Source organism: Eschrichtius robustus, chromosome 14 (assembly GCF_028021215.1).
Source record: "Eschrichtius robustus isolate mEscRob2 chromosome 14, mEscRob2.pri, whole genome shotgun sequence".
NCBI classification, from domain to species: Eukaryota; Metazoa; Chordata; class Mammalia; order Artiodactyla; family Eschrichtiidae; genus Eschrichtius; species Eschrichtius robustus.
In genome coordinates, this window is record NC_090837.1 from 28,096,972 (window position 1) to 28,109,878 (window position 12,907).

Here is a 12,907-nt window from a genome sequence, read left to right on the forward strand (position 1 = left end):
GGGTGGGGAAGGGCAACAGGGCAGCAGCTTGCTCTGTGCTCCCCATGCCATGTGTACAGTTGGCCCTTGGCCACAAGGCCTGTGCCTCTCGTCAGACAGCAGGCTCTCTGCTGGGACACCAGGACTTTTGGCCACATGAAGAGCTGGGAGAACTGTTCCAACTGGGCCAGTTCTTATGAGCGCTCCTGGCCCTGCCCCTTTGCACCTGTGGCGAGGGTAGAGGGGAGTCCCTGTGTGCCAGGCTCCGAGTTCTCATCACAAACATTGGTAATTCAGCACTTGTTTATTCCAGCCCTTGCGGCCCATTCTGGGGGTGAGGGGGGAGCAGACCACAGGAGCCCACGGGGACAGGGGTCTTGTACCCTCTGTGGCTATTGCCTGAGTATGCCAGGCAGGGCAAGGACTTGGGGAGCCCCTGGATTCCGCCCGTGATGCAGTCTGGGTGCTGTTCTGGAAGGGCTGGTTTCCGCTGCCCCAGAGGACTAAGAAGCGGGGGAGGCCCTGGTTTCTGGTGGGGTGTCACCTGGGGGCCCTGGTGGGGGCTGGACTGGAGGATCCTGGGGCTCCAGGGCCCCCATGCCATTGGGGTGCTCCACTCTCTCAAACAGGATGAGCATCTCACAGTGTGGGGTCTGTGGGAACAGGTCCACGGCCACAGCCTTGACTGGCCGAAAGGGACTGCCCTTCACCCGGTTCGACGGGGCCCTGCAGAGGCTGTATGGGAGGGAGCGCCATGGTCAACTGCGTGGGTACAGCAGGGTCTCCTGGGGTGAGGCCCCGTCCACCCAGGCCCCACACTCACTCCACAAAGTTGCCCATGGCTGCCCGGGGGTTGCAGGAGACATATAGGAGTCGCTTGAGGTTCTCAGCTCTGCGGACAGCCAGGATCACTTTGGAATCTGGGGAGGCACAGACCCCTCAAGGGAGAGTCCCCAGTGGCTCCCCCTCAAGGAGCGGACAGGGGCCCGAGGCCAGGCAGCCTAGTTGGCCACCCTCTGCCTCCCCGCACCACGCCTCGGTGGAGACCACTCACGTAGACCAGCGCGGGGTGGGTCCAGGACAGCCGTGAGCTGCTGGGACGCCAGTCTGCTCACCAGTGCAGGCACCAGGTCCTCGGCCCTCCCGCAATGGAACTCGACGTTGCTCAACTCTGGAGGTGGCACAGCAGCAGCCCTGCCATGAGGCCCGGGACACCCCCCAGAGACCTGCCCAGCCGTGTCCAGAAGCCCCCAGAAGACACCTCAGGAAAACCCTTCCCTGCGGGGCAGCCCCAGGCATCGTGGGTGCACAATAGGTCCACACAGTAGGGGCCCTTTCTGCCCTCACCCCATGAGCCCTAGGAGCCACTGGGTGGGTCCCAGGTGCCGTGTGGAGGGACACACAGGACCTGCCACCCACTGCGAGGCCCGCTGGCTCTCACCGTTGTCCAGGGCATTCACCCGGGCGTCCTCCACAGCCTCCTGGCACAGCTCGATCCCCACGACTCTCTTTACCTTCTGGAGCAAAAACAGGTCAGACTGATGGCGCCCCTCCCCACCCCTGGACCTTCTGGGGGGGCAGCGGAAGAGGATCTGGAACAGTCTGAGGTTCTCTTGGGGGGTCATGACAGAATGGGTGATGACACAAGAGTGGGGTGGGGGAGAGCATGCTCTTGACCGGGGTAGGAGGGCTCACCCGGGCCAGAGCCAGGCCGATGGTGCCAGTGCCGCAGCACACGTCCAGCACCGTGCTCCCCGCGTCCAGCTGGGCCCAGTCCTGGATGAGCGTGTAGAGCACCTCAGCCGCGGGAGTGTTCACCTGGGCGTGGGTTACGCATCAGAGCAGCCTCCCTGCTGCCCTCCAGCCCCCGTGTCTGCATCCCCAGGCACTTGTGCTCTTGGTCGCCACCCCCCAACCCCCCGCCACTCCCTTCCCCACCTCTAACTGCCTGAGAGCCCCAGGGTCCCTCCGTCCACACCCAGTCTCCCGGCCCGAGAAAGCAACTCAATGCCGCCCCCCTCCCACCTCCTCGAGAGCTGGACCCATGGGACCCCTGCAGCAGCAGATACCAGACCCCACCAGCGCCAGAGCCTGGTGTCGTGCCCACAAGCCACCCTCCCACAGGGTGGTCACCAGGGTCTAGCAAGTGGCCACGACTAGGAGCCCTTCTTCCAGGTGGCCGACCTCACAGCCCTGGCAGCTCACTGCCTGGATGCTCTCCCCTCTCTGCTGCACCAGCCCAGAGCCCAGGGATCTGGTCACCTGGAAGAAGGCGTGAGGGGAAATCCGGAAGGTCAGCCCCAGCAGGTCCTCGTGGATGCACTGGTCCCCGGCCACATGCTCCAGAGGCAGGCCCTCTTGGCTGGGGGTCTTTCTGTAGGCGGGAAGGTGGGTCTATCGGTGTCACCAGTCCTCGGAGAAACCCGCCCAGCCTCACCTGAGCTACTAACCGCTGTCCCTCCTCCACGAAGTAGAGGCAAGTCACCCCGCTGGTCTTGCCCGGCCCCTCCATGAAGTGCTGTGCCAAAGAAGCCTTCAGCCCCTCCAGCTCCTCAGGGCTCAGGTTCTGAAGCAGTAGAAAAGGCCCGTAAGGCTGCGTCGAAGTCTGCTTTGGCCCAGACACCCCTCCCCAGCAAGCCACCCACTTGAGACCTGCGGGTGGAAGTAGGCAATGGCCATGGCTTGGCCACGGCGGCTGGTGCGCACGGTCAGCTGCTTCCAGTGACCCGAGTATGTCTCTGGGTCATACGCCGAGTAGGGAGTGGACCTGTGGGAGCCACAGATGGCCCTAAGTCCCTGACATCTGCCAACCAAGACTGGGTGAGCAGCGTCCCTGCTCTCTCCTCCAGCCACACCCACCAGACCCCCCAAATAGGACCCAGGTCTTCTGCTCCCAGACTGCCTCGGGATGTCCCGGAGCCACCAGCCCAGCCACGTGTCCTCACCGGATGAACTCCTGGAAAGCCTTCACCACCTGCTTGGTGGCCCCAGGAATATGCACGGTGTCGAAAGGAGCTGCCACAGCACACGTCCCACCCTTGTACTTGCCAAGCCGGCAGCCAACCGTGTTGTCTTCCCCATCCACCCCGACACCAACCAGAAACTCACATTTGTTCCGATACTCAGTCTGCAAGAAGGGGAGAAGGAAACAGAAAGACACCCACCCTTACCCCGGCGGTCCAGCACTCGTGCATGGAGGGTGTACAGCAAAAGACGCTGGTGAGCGAGGCCCTGGTTCCCCCGCAGGCCCTGGCAGCCCAGGGCAGAAGGCTGACAACTAACAAACACTTGATGATAACCATAAGCAGATACGCAGAAAAAAGAGAGATGGGAGAGCCAGGCAAGAGGAGTTTCTGTGAGAGCAGAGACCCTGACCTGCTGAGGTGACGGCCGGACCCCCTCCAGCGGGCAGCAGGCCTTGTTGTGTTTGTGCCTCTGTAAGAGCAGCCAAGGGAGCAGAGCGCGGTTGGTGCTCCCAATTTCCCTGCGGGGCAAAGGAGGGGCAGAGGTCAGGCTCCAATTGCCCAAGCGCCTGGGCCCCTTCTTGGAACCTCACTGTCCCCACCGGTAACACAGGGTTTTTACTGCCTAGTTCCCCAAAGGGGTATCTGAGCAGGCTGAGCGCACAGGGAGCCACCGATGGGCGCTCTGCCTAGAAGTGCCTGCACCCACACTCACTTGGCGAGCTTCTGCAGCACCTGCTCACACTCCAGCCGCTTCCGTTCAAGCTGCTCCGCGTAGGGCATGGTCCAAAGAGGGGTCACCACATCAGCGATGCACGTGGCGGGGGTGGCAGGCGGCTCCCCCTGATCCTCCCGTTGCCTCTTCCTGGCCAAAGGGTCAGCCTTGGGCCTGGCCAGGCGCACGCTGAGCGGCCGGCCCTTCCACAGGGCGCCGTGCAGCACACATAGGGCTTTGTCGCGCTCGGCGGCGCTGCGAAAGGTCACGAAGGCGCAGGGAGGCTGCCCGAAGAGCTTCGTCTTGTGGGGCTGCAGCCCGAAGCGGCCCAGGAAGCGCCGGACGTCGCTAAAGCTGGCGTGGCGCGGCACGTTCTGAAGCTCCAGCTTGAAGATCTCCGAAGTGAATAGGCCAGCCCGGATGTAGCTGTAGGGCCCCGGCTGAGCACCCGGTCCCGCGGCCCCGGCCCCCGTGGCCTGCTCCTCCCCTTGCTGGGGGCCCGGGGCCGCGGGGCTGCCCGGAGCGCTGCGGCCGTCCTGGTCGGGGCCCCCCACGCGCGCCCGGCCCTGCGTGGAGACAGCAGACAGGCGGGCTGGCTGGGGCCCGCGCGCCCCGAGCCTCTCCCTCTCCGTCCCATCTCACCACCCGCCCCCGGCTCCGCCAGGGTCTCCCTTCACCGTACTTCGCCGTCGAGCTCGTCACCCATCGTCCGCTCCGTCCGCCGCCTCGCCCGGGGCCTGGCACACGGGGGGCGCGCGGAGAGCGGCTGCGACTCGGCGAGGCCGGCCCTGCTCCGGCCCGGGCGGGGGCGGGACTCGTACCCTCCGCGCTCAGGTCCGGGTCTCGGGCACGGGCTGCGCAGCCCGCCGCCCTCCTCGCCTACCACTCTCTCGTCCGCCGGCGCGCGCAGCTGAGGCGGCGCGTCTCTATCATCCCCACTTCCGTCGACGTCATCGCCACGCGCCGCTCGGACCCCCAGCACTGTCCGCGAGCTCTAGGGGCGCGCGCGGCCGCGGACGGAAGTGCGCGCGAGGGCCGCCGGGAGTGCGCGCTCCCCGGCCCCCGGGCGGGCCGGGCATGCGCCGCGGGCGTTTTGGCGGGAAGCGTGGGGCGGGCTGGACAATGAGAGTGTCCGCCGCCTGAGCCAATAAAGCTGCGCTGGTTTTGAATCGCGGCGCGTTTCCCGCCGCCGGGGTCAGGGGTCGGGGTTCGGGTCGCGGGGCGGAGGGAAGAGAGGGCGGGCGGGAGGTGCCGGCGCCAGACGCGGAGGAAGGAGCTGCGACCAGCCGCCGAGAGGCCGCGGAGCCCGCGACGACCGAGCCAGCCGAGCCGCCGCCGCCGCCGCGCCCATGGCGGCCGCCAAGGTGGGCCGGGCCGGGCCGGGCCGGGCGGGCCGGGGCGGGGGCCGGACGGGCCGGGGCCGCTACCGGCGGCCACGTGGGAGGCCCGCGTCGCCGCCAACCCCCGTCGGCCAGCGGGCTCGGGCGCGGGGCCGCGTGACCTTGGGGCGGCCGGGCCTCGCGCTCGCTCCTGGTCGCCGGGCCGCGGTCGGGCCCAGGCCTCCCGCTCGATCCCCGCGGGCCCCGCACCGAGACGGCCCCCGCCCGTCCGCGGCCCGCGCAAAGCCCCATTCATCCAGTGCTGGTCCCCGAGCCGCCACCGGCCTCCGCTCCCGCGCGGCCCGGCGGGCGGCCTGTGGCGGCGGGGGCCCGGGGGTGGCCGTGCGGCCCGGTGCGATCCGGCCGAGGAGCCGGCGAAGGCCTGCCTTTCTGGGCAGAGCCCGGGAGCTAAGTCTGGGCGTCTTATACTCCTGGGCTGTGGATTGCCAAGCCACGTGCTCCGTGAGACAACCTAAAACATGATCCTTTGTGCTCTACAGTTTTTTGCACTGGATTAGAATTCTGTAGCTCTTGTGTGAATTCTTTTGAATTATAAAACGTAATTTTCCCAACCTAGGTATAACTGCCGGCAGAACTGTGAATTCTGTATAAACGCTAGCAGACCCATCACAACTTTTTTCCTTTTAAGCAAGAGCACAGATTTTTCTCAACCAGTAAAAACTCAAAGGGTTGCTTTGTTTTAAGGGTAGTGTTTGTTTCTAGGCCCTCTTTCCTCCATCATCGTGTCCTTAGTCTGTGCGTGGCAGTACCAGCATCTGCATCTTACAGATGAGGAGCCTGGGGCAGTTTCTCCCCGGCACTGGGAGTTTCTGGGTTTAAGGAGCCCAGTCAGTCTGTGCAGGTGTGGTTGTTGCATCTGGGGGAGGGTGTCAGAGTCCGGTGTCTCCCTGCAGATCCCGGAGAAAAGTTTTGAGTTGAAAGGCTTTTTTAATCCCTTGCTTTGTGGTGAGGCCCTTCACTAGTGGGGATGATGGCTCTGACCACTGGTGAGCTCTGGCGTGGCCAGTAGGGTCATATCTCCACTCTCCTCCATAGGACACCCATGAGGACCACGACACCTCCACCGAGAATGCCGACGAGTCCAACCATGACCCCCAGTTTGAACCAATAGTTTCTCTTCCTGAGCAAGAAATTAAAACGCTGGAAGAAGATGAAGAGGAGCTTTTTAAAATGTAAGTAAGTTGGTGTTTTTTCAGAAGTAGGCATTTTTAGTATAAGATAGTAACTGGTTCTTACGGGTGTCAAGGTCTTGGCTTGACCTTTAACCACACTGAGGGTTTTGTGATGGCTACTCCCACGTGGAAATCAAGGCTGTTGTTAGAATCCACTCATTCCTAGGTCCTGGGTGTCCCTGCTGCCCTGAGGCCAGTCCTGGGGAGGGCATGGGCACTCCCAGGTGTCATGTTACCACTGCTGTGTCCACAAGGGACATCTCCCCGAGACCCCTGTCCTTGCCAGCCTTGCCTCTAAGACTGTCTCAGCCCCCTGCCGCTGGTTGAGCATTGGGTCTTTACTATTATCTTTTTTCCTTAAACGTGGGGGTACTTTAAAGTTTATGAATTTCAGATTCAATACTTTTAGTGTACAAAACAATGCCTGGAATTACAAATGAGAGTGGGCGGTGCTATAGTCATTAAAGTTACTCTTTAAAAATCATACGTGATTCTTGGTGCTTTCAACAAGAAGCTACGGTGGCCATGTCACTTTGAAGCAGTGGTCACAGAAGCCGTGCATCCAGATGTGTGCGACAAAGTGACGGCACCGGCGGACACGCAGGATCGCAGGAGACGCTAATGTAGCTGCAAGTTAGTGGAAATCAGGGGGAAGCAAACTCTCCACCCCTTCAAATTCTGTCCAAGATGCCAGGTTATGGTTTGAGTGCTTTGCTGTGGGTCAGGGGAGGGAAGCAGAGGGGATCACCAGCACTGCGACTCCTCTGTCTAAAGCAGGGAGGCTGGAGAGACCAGCCCCTCCCCACCACTCCCAAGGGCCTGGGGAAGGAGAGCTGTTTGCACCCCTTGGGTCTCAGAGGGTGCTGGGCGGCTCCATAAAGACACTGGTTTTCTGGGTCTCTGATCTGCGTAGAAATGCTGCTGCACCTCCTGGCGTCCTGAGGGAAGTGAGGCCAGTGGGTGGGGCCTTCATGATGGGCCTGGGGCTTCTTCCTGAGGATGCATCTCCCTTGACAGAGTTGAGTTCGGAGAGCAGTCTTCCACAGGAAAGGGACCGGCTGAGCTGGGGTCCTGTGGGGAAGCAAAGGGCAGGGCTGCTCTGGGCAGGAAGGCGGGCTGTTGGGCCAGAGCCTGGCGGCCTGAGCAGAGGCCTGCAGCCCCGTCTTCCCAGCAGAGGGAAGGCTCCTCGGCCCCTGCCTACTTCCGTGCTGCCCTTGTGGTGCCGGGGACGCCAGGGAGCCCCCTGCCCCATGATTGCAGCCTTGCCCAGGACGCGGTGGGCTCTCTGAGAGGTCAGGTCTTCCTGTTGGAACATGTTGCAACTGTAGAAATTCTTTTCCTTTTTTTATTGTGAAGTAAAAATCTGGAGTTTGTTGAGCCGTCTCACTCTTTTGTTGACGTCTTGACTTGTGGTACTGGGAGTAAAAAGAAAGGCAAGGGTGTCTTGTGACGCCGCGGGCGCAGGCTCGTTCGTCCCCTCCTGTGCTTGCCTAACCCCTCGCTCAACGGCTTTCCTCAAAGGCGGGCCAAGCTGTTCCGGTTCGCTTCAGAGAACGACCTCCCGGAGTGGAAGGAGCGGGGCACTGGGGACGTCAAGCTGCTGAAGCACAAGGAGAAGGGGACCATCCGCCTCCTCATGCGCAGGGACAAGACCCTCAAGATCTGCGCCAACCACTACAGTAGGTGGCCCCGGGCCCAGTGTGGGGCGTCCAGGGAAGGCCACCCGCAGCTTGGCTGGCAAAGGGGTGACAGTAAGATTCCCCCCATGTCAGTCCCTTGGTCACTGGGCTGCTCTGGAGTCGCAAGTGTGTGTCTGGAAGCAAACGTGTCCGGCGGGGCAGGGCCCCTCCTCTGGGCACACAGGTGACCCTGGCAGGAACCAGAGGGAGCAGCCTGGAGGGTGATGTGGCCAGATGAGCAGGGAGGGGCCTCCTGGCACCACAGTCCCCCGGGCCTTCACGGGCCAGACTCCATGTCCCTGCCCCATGGTCCTCCCACCCTGCCCAGGCCATCGGCTCTGGCCTGGTCCTCGTCTTCCAACCCAATTTGAGGTGTTTCCCCGGGGGTTTTCCCTGACCCCCTGCTTTTCCCAGAGCCAGGCCGGTCACTGGGTTGTTTGCTGTGAGCTGCAGGTGGGTCCCAGGCCTGGTGCCCTGTAGGAATGTGGGCTCACTGGGTGTCTGTGGGCTGGGATGACCGCTCTCGGTTCAGAATGTGACGTATTCCTGGGGCTGGGCATGTCCTGTATCTCAGGAGGCTTCTGCCAGGGGCGTGGGGTGAACGTGGCTCTGGGGTGCTCCTGTTTCTTGGGGAGCTCGTCCCCCTTGAGTCTGTGCGAGGTCTGAGGAGATGGACAGCTGTGCTTATTCCCGGCCGTGGCTCAACCTTCTGTGACATACGAGCAGGTCACGAGGCCTTCGGTGTCCACTTCCGGTGGCCTCGTTCCCCGTGGTGTCCCTGGGCAGTGCAAGGCTGAGAGTGGTTGGCCTGGTCTGACCATGAGCCTTCCTGGGTGATCACTCCACTTCCTGGCTTCTGCTCCTCTGCCGCTCCCCACTTTCTGTGGGCCAGGTCCCGGATGGAGTGGCCAAGCATGGACACAGCCACTGGAAGGGCTGGGCCCACCAGGCCTTGTGGCCCATGTCTGCCCTGGGTCTGGGGGCTGCTCAGACAGGGGCAGGGCCATGGGGCTGAGCGTGAGCAGCCATGGTGGCATTGGAGGCCTTGACTGAGTTGGGATTGGAAACCCTCGCTGAGGTGTCCTCGTGGTCAGGGAATGGGCCACCCTGTTCCCCGATTCAGAGCGGTCCTGGTTTTACGTGAACATAGGGTGTTTTCAGAGGTTTGGGTAAAATCGGGATCCCACAGGACTTTGTCTAAGCCTGGTTGGCAAACCCCAAACCAGGCCTGTTTTGCCCCAATTCGGGCCTTCAGGGGTCAGGGTGGGTGGGCCAGCTTGACAGCTGCACCATCCTCATGGGGCTTCTCTCTCCAGTCACGCCGATGATGGAGCTGAAGCCGAACGCAGGCAGTGACCGTGCCTGGGTCTGGAATACCCACGCAGACTTCGCCGACGAGTGCCCCAAGCAGGAGCTGCTGGCCATCCGCTTCCTTAACGCCGAGAGTAAGCAGGCCTGGGCCAGCCTGCCGCTGCTTCTTAACGGTGTAGCGGTTTGGTTGCAAACGCCAGTGCTGTTGCTTTCCCGGGAGAGTTGACGGCAGCTGGGAAGCGTGTGGTGGGGACTGATCCTGCCCTGCTGTCTGATGGGCCCTTGGGGAAGGGACCTAAGTGCCCTCGAGGTCTTGCCCAGACTCTTGAGTCCATGACAGTGCGGTTCCTTTGCTGAGTTCACAGGGGGCTGTGCTGGCAGTCTGCCCAGGGCCGACCTGTTCTCTCACCATGGCCTGGGTGCCAGCAAGGGCAGTGCCCAGGCAGACCTCTCCCCTACTGGGACATCTTTCCAGCTCGGGTTGTCAAAAGCAGCACCCAGTGGGCCCTGGGGGGTTGGTTGGGTGCTGGGGCTCAGCACCCCAGTAGCTGAACATCCAATGCTGAGTGGACCTCACCTCTGCTCTGGGAATGGGGCCTGCAGGAGCAGACAGCAGAGCACCTGGCAGGAACAAGGCTACCCTGCCCTGCCCAGATGGGTGCCAAATCAGGCAGGGAGGTGGAGGGTTGGGGCACCCTGGGATGGGCCTTGTGAACCTTGGAGTTTCAGACCCACCAGGACACGTACTCCTCGCTGCTCAGGGACCTTAGGGGGGTATCTTCTCTTATCTCTGCAGATGCACAGAAATTCAAAACAAAGTTTGAAGAATGCAGGAAAGAGATTGAAGAGAGAGAAAAGAAAGGTGCCAGATGCCCATGGGGTGGCGGGCGCCCGGGGGGGCTCTGCAGACTCACTCTGCACCTGGCTGCAGCCCCAGGCGGGTGCTTTTTCCGTCTGCCACAGCAGCATTCCGGGGGGCTGTGACCACTTTGACCTGTCAAGGGCAACGCAGCCACCCCGGTACACAGGTGCTTTCTGAGGGGCAAGCCAGCCGTTGGGGCCCCGTGCACGTGCCCTCTGGCCTGGCCTAGCAGCCAAGTCACGACGTCGCCTGGAGTCTCCCGGGGGCTGCAGGGGCTTGGAGAGGTCCTCGTGGTCACCTGCTTGCTCAGGGCCCCATGCTGGTCGCCAGCATCCTGAGCGGGGTCCCAGGCGTGAGCATGTGTTTACCTAGAGGCACACAGGGAAGTGGCCTGTCCGCTGCCATGGGGCTGGGCAGAGCAGTGATTCCTTCTTACCGCGTTCCTGTGTCTTGGCAGGATCTGGCAAAAATGATAGTGCCGAGAAAGTAGCTGAGAAGCTAGAAGCTCTTTCGGTGAAGGAGGGCAAGGAGCCCGAGAATGAGACCAAGGAGCCCGAGAACGAGACCAAGGAGGTGGCTGAGGAGGAGCAATGAGTCGGCTCCCGTTGTGTTCTTTCTCCCTGTCTTTTCCCTTTTTCTTTTTTTAAATTTTGCCCTGCACCCTTCTTTTTGGTTTGTTTTTATTCTGTTTTGTTTTTACAAGGGACTTTATATAAAGAACTGACTTCCAACATTCAGGTTGTTTTTTTCTAAGTTTTTGCCCTAATGAAGACGACTTCAGAAAATCCATTACCCAGTCGTGAGAATGTACTGTGCTAACTTTCTTTTCCATAGTGGAAACACTTATTTATAGTCATCAAAATAGCAAATAAACAACACGTTTGAAACTTGCACGGAGGCAGGACCATGTGTGCGTCGGTCCCATCCTGGGACAGTGGGTTCCTGCCCCTTTGGCCGTCACACACGCTCTGCTGTGTGGCCTTTGGGCCGCGGTGCGTCTGAGCTGGTGCTGGTGGGGCAGGTGGCCTGGGGAAGCCAGTGCTGTCCTGGAGACCTAAACAGCCCTGCTTCGCCCCATGGCCAGGAGCAGGGAGGTTTTTTTCCTGGCCTTTGGGGGAGAGAGGAAGCCCACCAGGTCCCTTTGGCTGCGGCACAGAGAGACCCAATGGGTCCCCTGGCTTCGGCCGGGCATCTTTTGTTGGCCCTCAGCCCTGGCGGAGCCACCCATCCACAGCGTGCACATCTGGCCTGGTGCCTGGCGCAGGCGGAGCTCAGCCCCACAGCCATCCTCGGAGAAGACCTGTCTGTGTACTTCTGGCCCTCCGTCTGGGTGGAGGCCGGGGACATCTGCGGGAGATTTCAGTAAGGGATGACTTCAGGGATGCAAGCGGGTTAGTGCCATTTGGAGTTTGTCCTGTAAGGCAGGTAGGCCTAAGCAACAGAGAGGTTTTCCAAGCACAGGGTCATGCCTGTAATGGCCTGTGTCCCGGGAGACCACCCGGGCTCGGAGGAGCTCCCGCAGGGGAGGGGGAGGAGCACGGCAGGAGCCGACCCTGGAGCATCTATCAGAGGCTTCCATCATGGCCGAGCCCTGGCCTGTCTTCCCTGTGTCCCGTGTCCCATTTAAACCTCACTTCCTTGGCCCCTCTGGTGGAGGCGCCTCCAAAGGAAGCCAAACTGAAGACCTCACTGGCCTTGGTCACATGCTGGCATCCCTAGGCCTCGCTTGCTCGCCAGGCACCTGTGGTGGTCCTTCCCGCCCAGGGAGGCCCAGGGAGGGACGTGGAAGCTTTTGCACCTCCCCATTTCAGTCGTGATGCTGGTGGAGGTCACGATGCATTGACCGGAAAGGCTGGTGCTGGGCCTTGGTCCTTCTCCAGGGAAGGGTGGTCAGACACCCCTGCCAGCACAGAAGGGACGTGGAACGCCTCTGCTTTGGGCTGTAGTACATGGTGAATCCCACTTGCTGTAAAATGCCAGGCTGATTTCCCTCCTCTTGGGTGAGGAGATGTGTCTCCAAGGGGGGAACCCTGAGCGGGGTGGCCCCTCAGGGTGGCTGGGGCACAGCTGTGCTGTGACCAGGCTGCACTGCAAGGTGTAACAGCCAGGATGAGCAGGGACACTGGGGGCTTCTCTGAGCCCCCAGCCAGTATATGTCCAGGTGGACTCCCCGAGTCCCGGATGTGTGAGGGGGTGTGTGATGGGGTGGGGGTGGGGCACGAAATGGCCACGCTGTTCCAGGTCAGTCCCCTGGCCTGCAGCTCAGGCACTCTGCTGTGCTCAGGAGAGGACACCTGGGCCATGGCCTCACTGGGTCCGTCCCACCCGGGACCCCTCTGCCCAGGCAGTCGGCAGGGACCTCTTCAAGGGGGACACGTGCCTTTCCTGCCCACGCCCAGCGACAGGTGCTCACTGCACAGCTCTCACCCCGCACAGACCTGGAGGCCCTCCGGGGACCTCCGTGTGCTGGGCCACAGAAGGGCAGGAGCCAGGGCCAGGCCCGGGGGGGCTACAGTGTGTCCTCAGGCCCCGAGGCCACCAGAGGCTGAGGCAGCCCGGGCAGAGCAAGGAGGTGTCTGCTCTCCGCTCACCTCTGGGCCCTGGGCCTCCTGGGGTGGGTGGGCTCCCCGATGGGCAGAGGCTGTAACTGGGGGTGGTGGGAGGAAGCCCATTACCACCTCTGCTGTCCAGCAGCTGCATTAATGCCTCTGTTCTGGCCCCCAAGCCCAGGTTCCTTTCTAACAGCTCACGGCCCTGCCTGCTGGGCTAGGACCTTAAGGCGAGGTGGGGTCTTCCAGTCTGAGGAGTCCCAGGGCCTGTGCAGCG

The 12,907-nt window shown here is 62.1% G+C and overlaps 2 protein-coding genes and 1 non-coding gene across 3 annotated transcripts; 2 read left to right on the top strand and 1 right to left on the bottom strand.

The window, feature by feature from the left end:
• Positions 1 to 264: 264 nt before the first annotated feature.
• Positions 265 to 4,580, bottom strand: TRMT2A (tRNA methyltransferase 2 homolog A). Its single transcript, XM_068562726.1, has 12 exons — positions 4,340 to 4,580; positions 3,658 to 4,223; positions 3,355 to 3,463; positions 2,925 to 3,106; positions 2,632 to 2,746; positions 2,430 to 2,545; positions 2,242 to 2,353; positions 1,675 to 1,797; positions 1,421 to 1,496; positions 1,034 to 1,150; positions 803 to 899; positions 265 to 714 (listed from the first exon to the last, which is right to left on the bottom strand). Exons 1-12 carry the CDS (start codon positions 4,361 to 4,363, stop codon positions 483 to 485), a joined length of 1,869 nt encoding a protein of 622 aa, XP_068418827.1. The 5' UTR covers positions 4,364 to 4,580; the 3' UTR covers positions 265 to 482.
• A 294-nt stretch (positions 4,581 to 4,874) lies between these two features.
• Positions 4,875 to 10,972, top strand: RANBP1 (RAN binding protein 1). Its single transcript, XM_068562727.1, has 6 exons — positions 4,875 to 5,021; positions 6,093 to 6,229; positions 7,751 to 7,908; positions 9,225 to 9,353; positions 10,016 to 10,081; positions 10,539 to 10,972. Exons 1-6 carry the CDS (start codon positions 5,007 to 5,009, stop codon positions 10,673 to 10,675), a joined length of 642 nt encoding a protein of 213 aa, XP_068418828.1. The 5' UTR covers positions 4,875 to 5,006; the 3' UTR covers positions 10,676 to 10,972.
• Positions 10,124 to 10,249, top strand: LOC137777069 (small nucleolar RNA SNORA77). The gene has a single exon (XR_011076400.1). It is a non-coding gene; the product is annotated as a small nucleolar RNA SNORA77 (small nucleolar RNA).
• Positions 10,973 to 12,907: the final 1,935 nt, after the last annotated feature.

What these genes read in the sequence shown, in the direction of transcription:
- RANBP1 (XM_068562727.1), top strand. An exon ending in GAAGAGGAGCTTTTTAAAAT is followed by an intron (nt 6,230 to 7,750) that starts GTAAGTAAGTTG and finishes CTTTCCTCAAAG; the next exon opens with GCGGGCCAAGCTGTTCCGGT. An exon ending in CCGCTTCCTTAACGCCGAGA is followed by an intron (nt 9,354 to 10,015) that starts GTAAGCAGGCCT and finishes TTATCTCTGCAG; the next exon opens with ATGCACAGAAATTCAAAACA.
- TRMT2A (XM_068562726.1), bottom strand. Translation starts at nt 4,363, where the DNA reads ATGGGTGACGAGCTCGACGGCGAA. An exon ending in GTGCTGCAGAAGCTCGCCAA is followed by an intron (nt 3,464 to 3,657) that starts GTGAGTGTGGGT and finishes TTTGCCCCGCAG; the next exon opens with GGAAATTGGGAGCACCAACC. An exon ending in CCCCTCACGCCTTCTTCCAG is followed by an intron (nt 1,798 to 2,241) that starts GTGACCAGATCC and finishes ACCCACGCCCAG; the next exon opens with GTGAACACTCCCGCGGCTGA.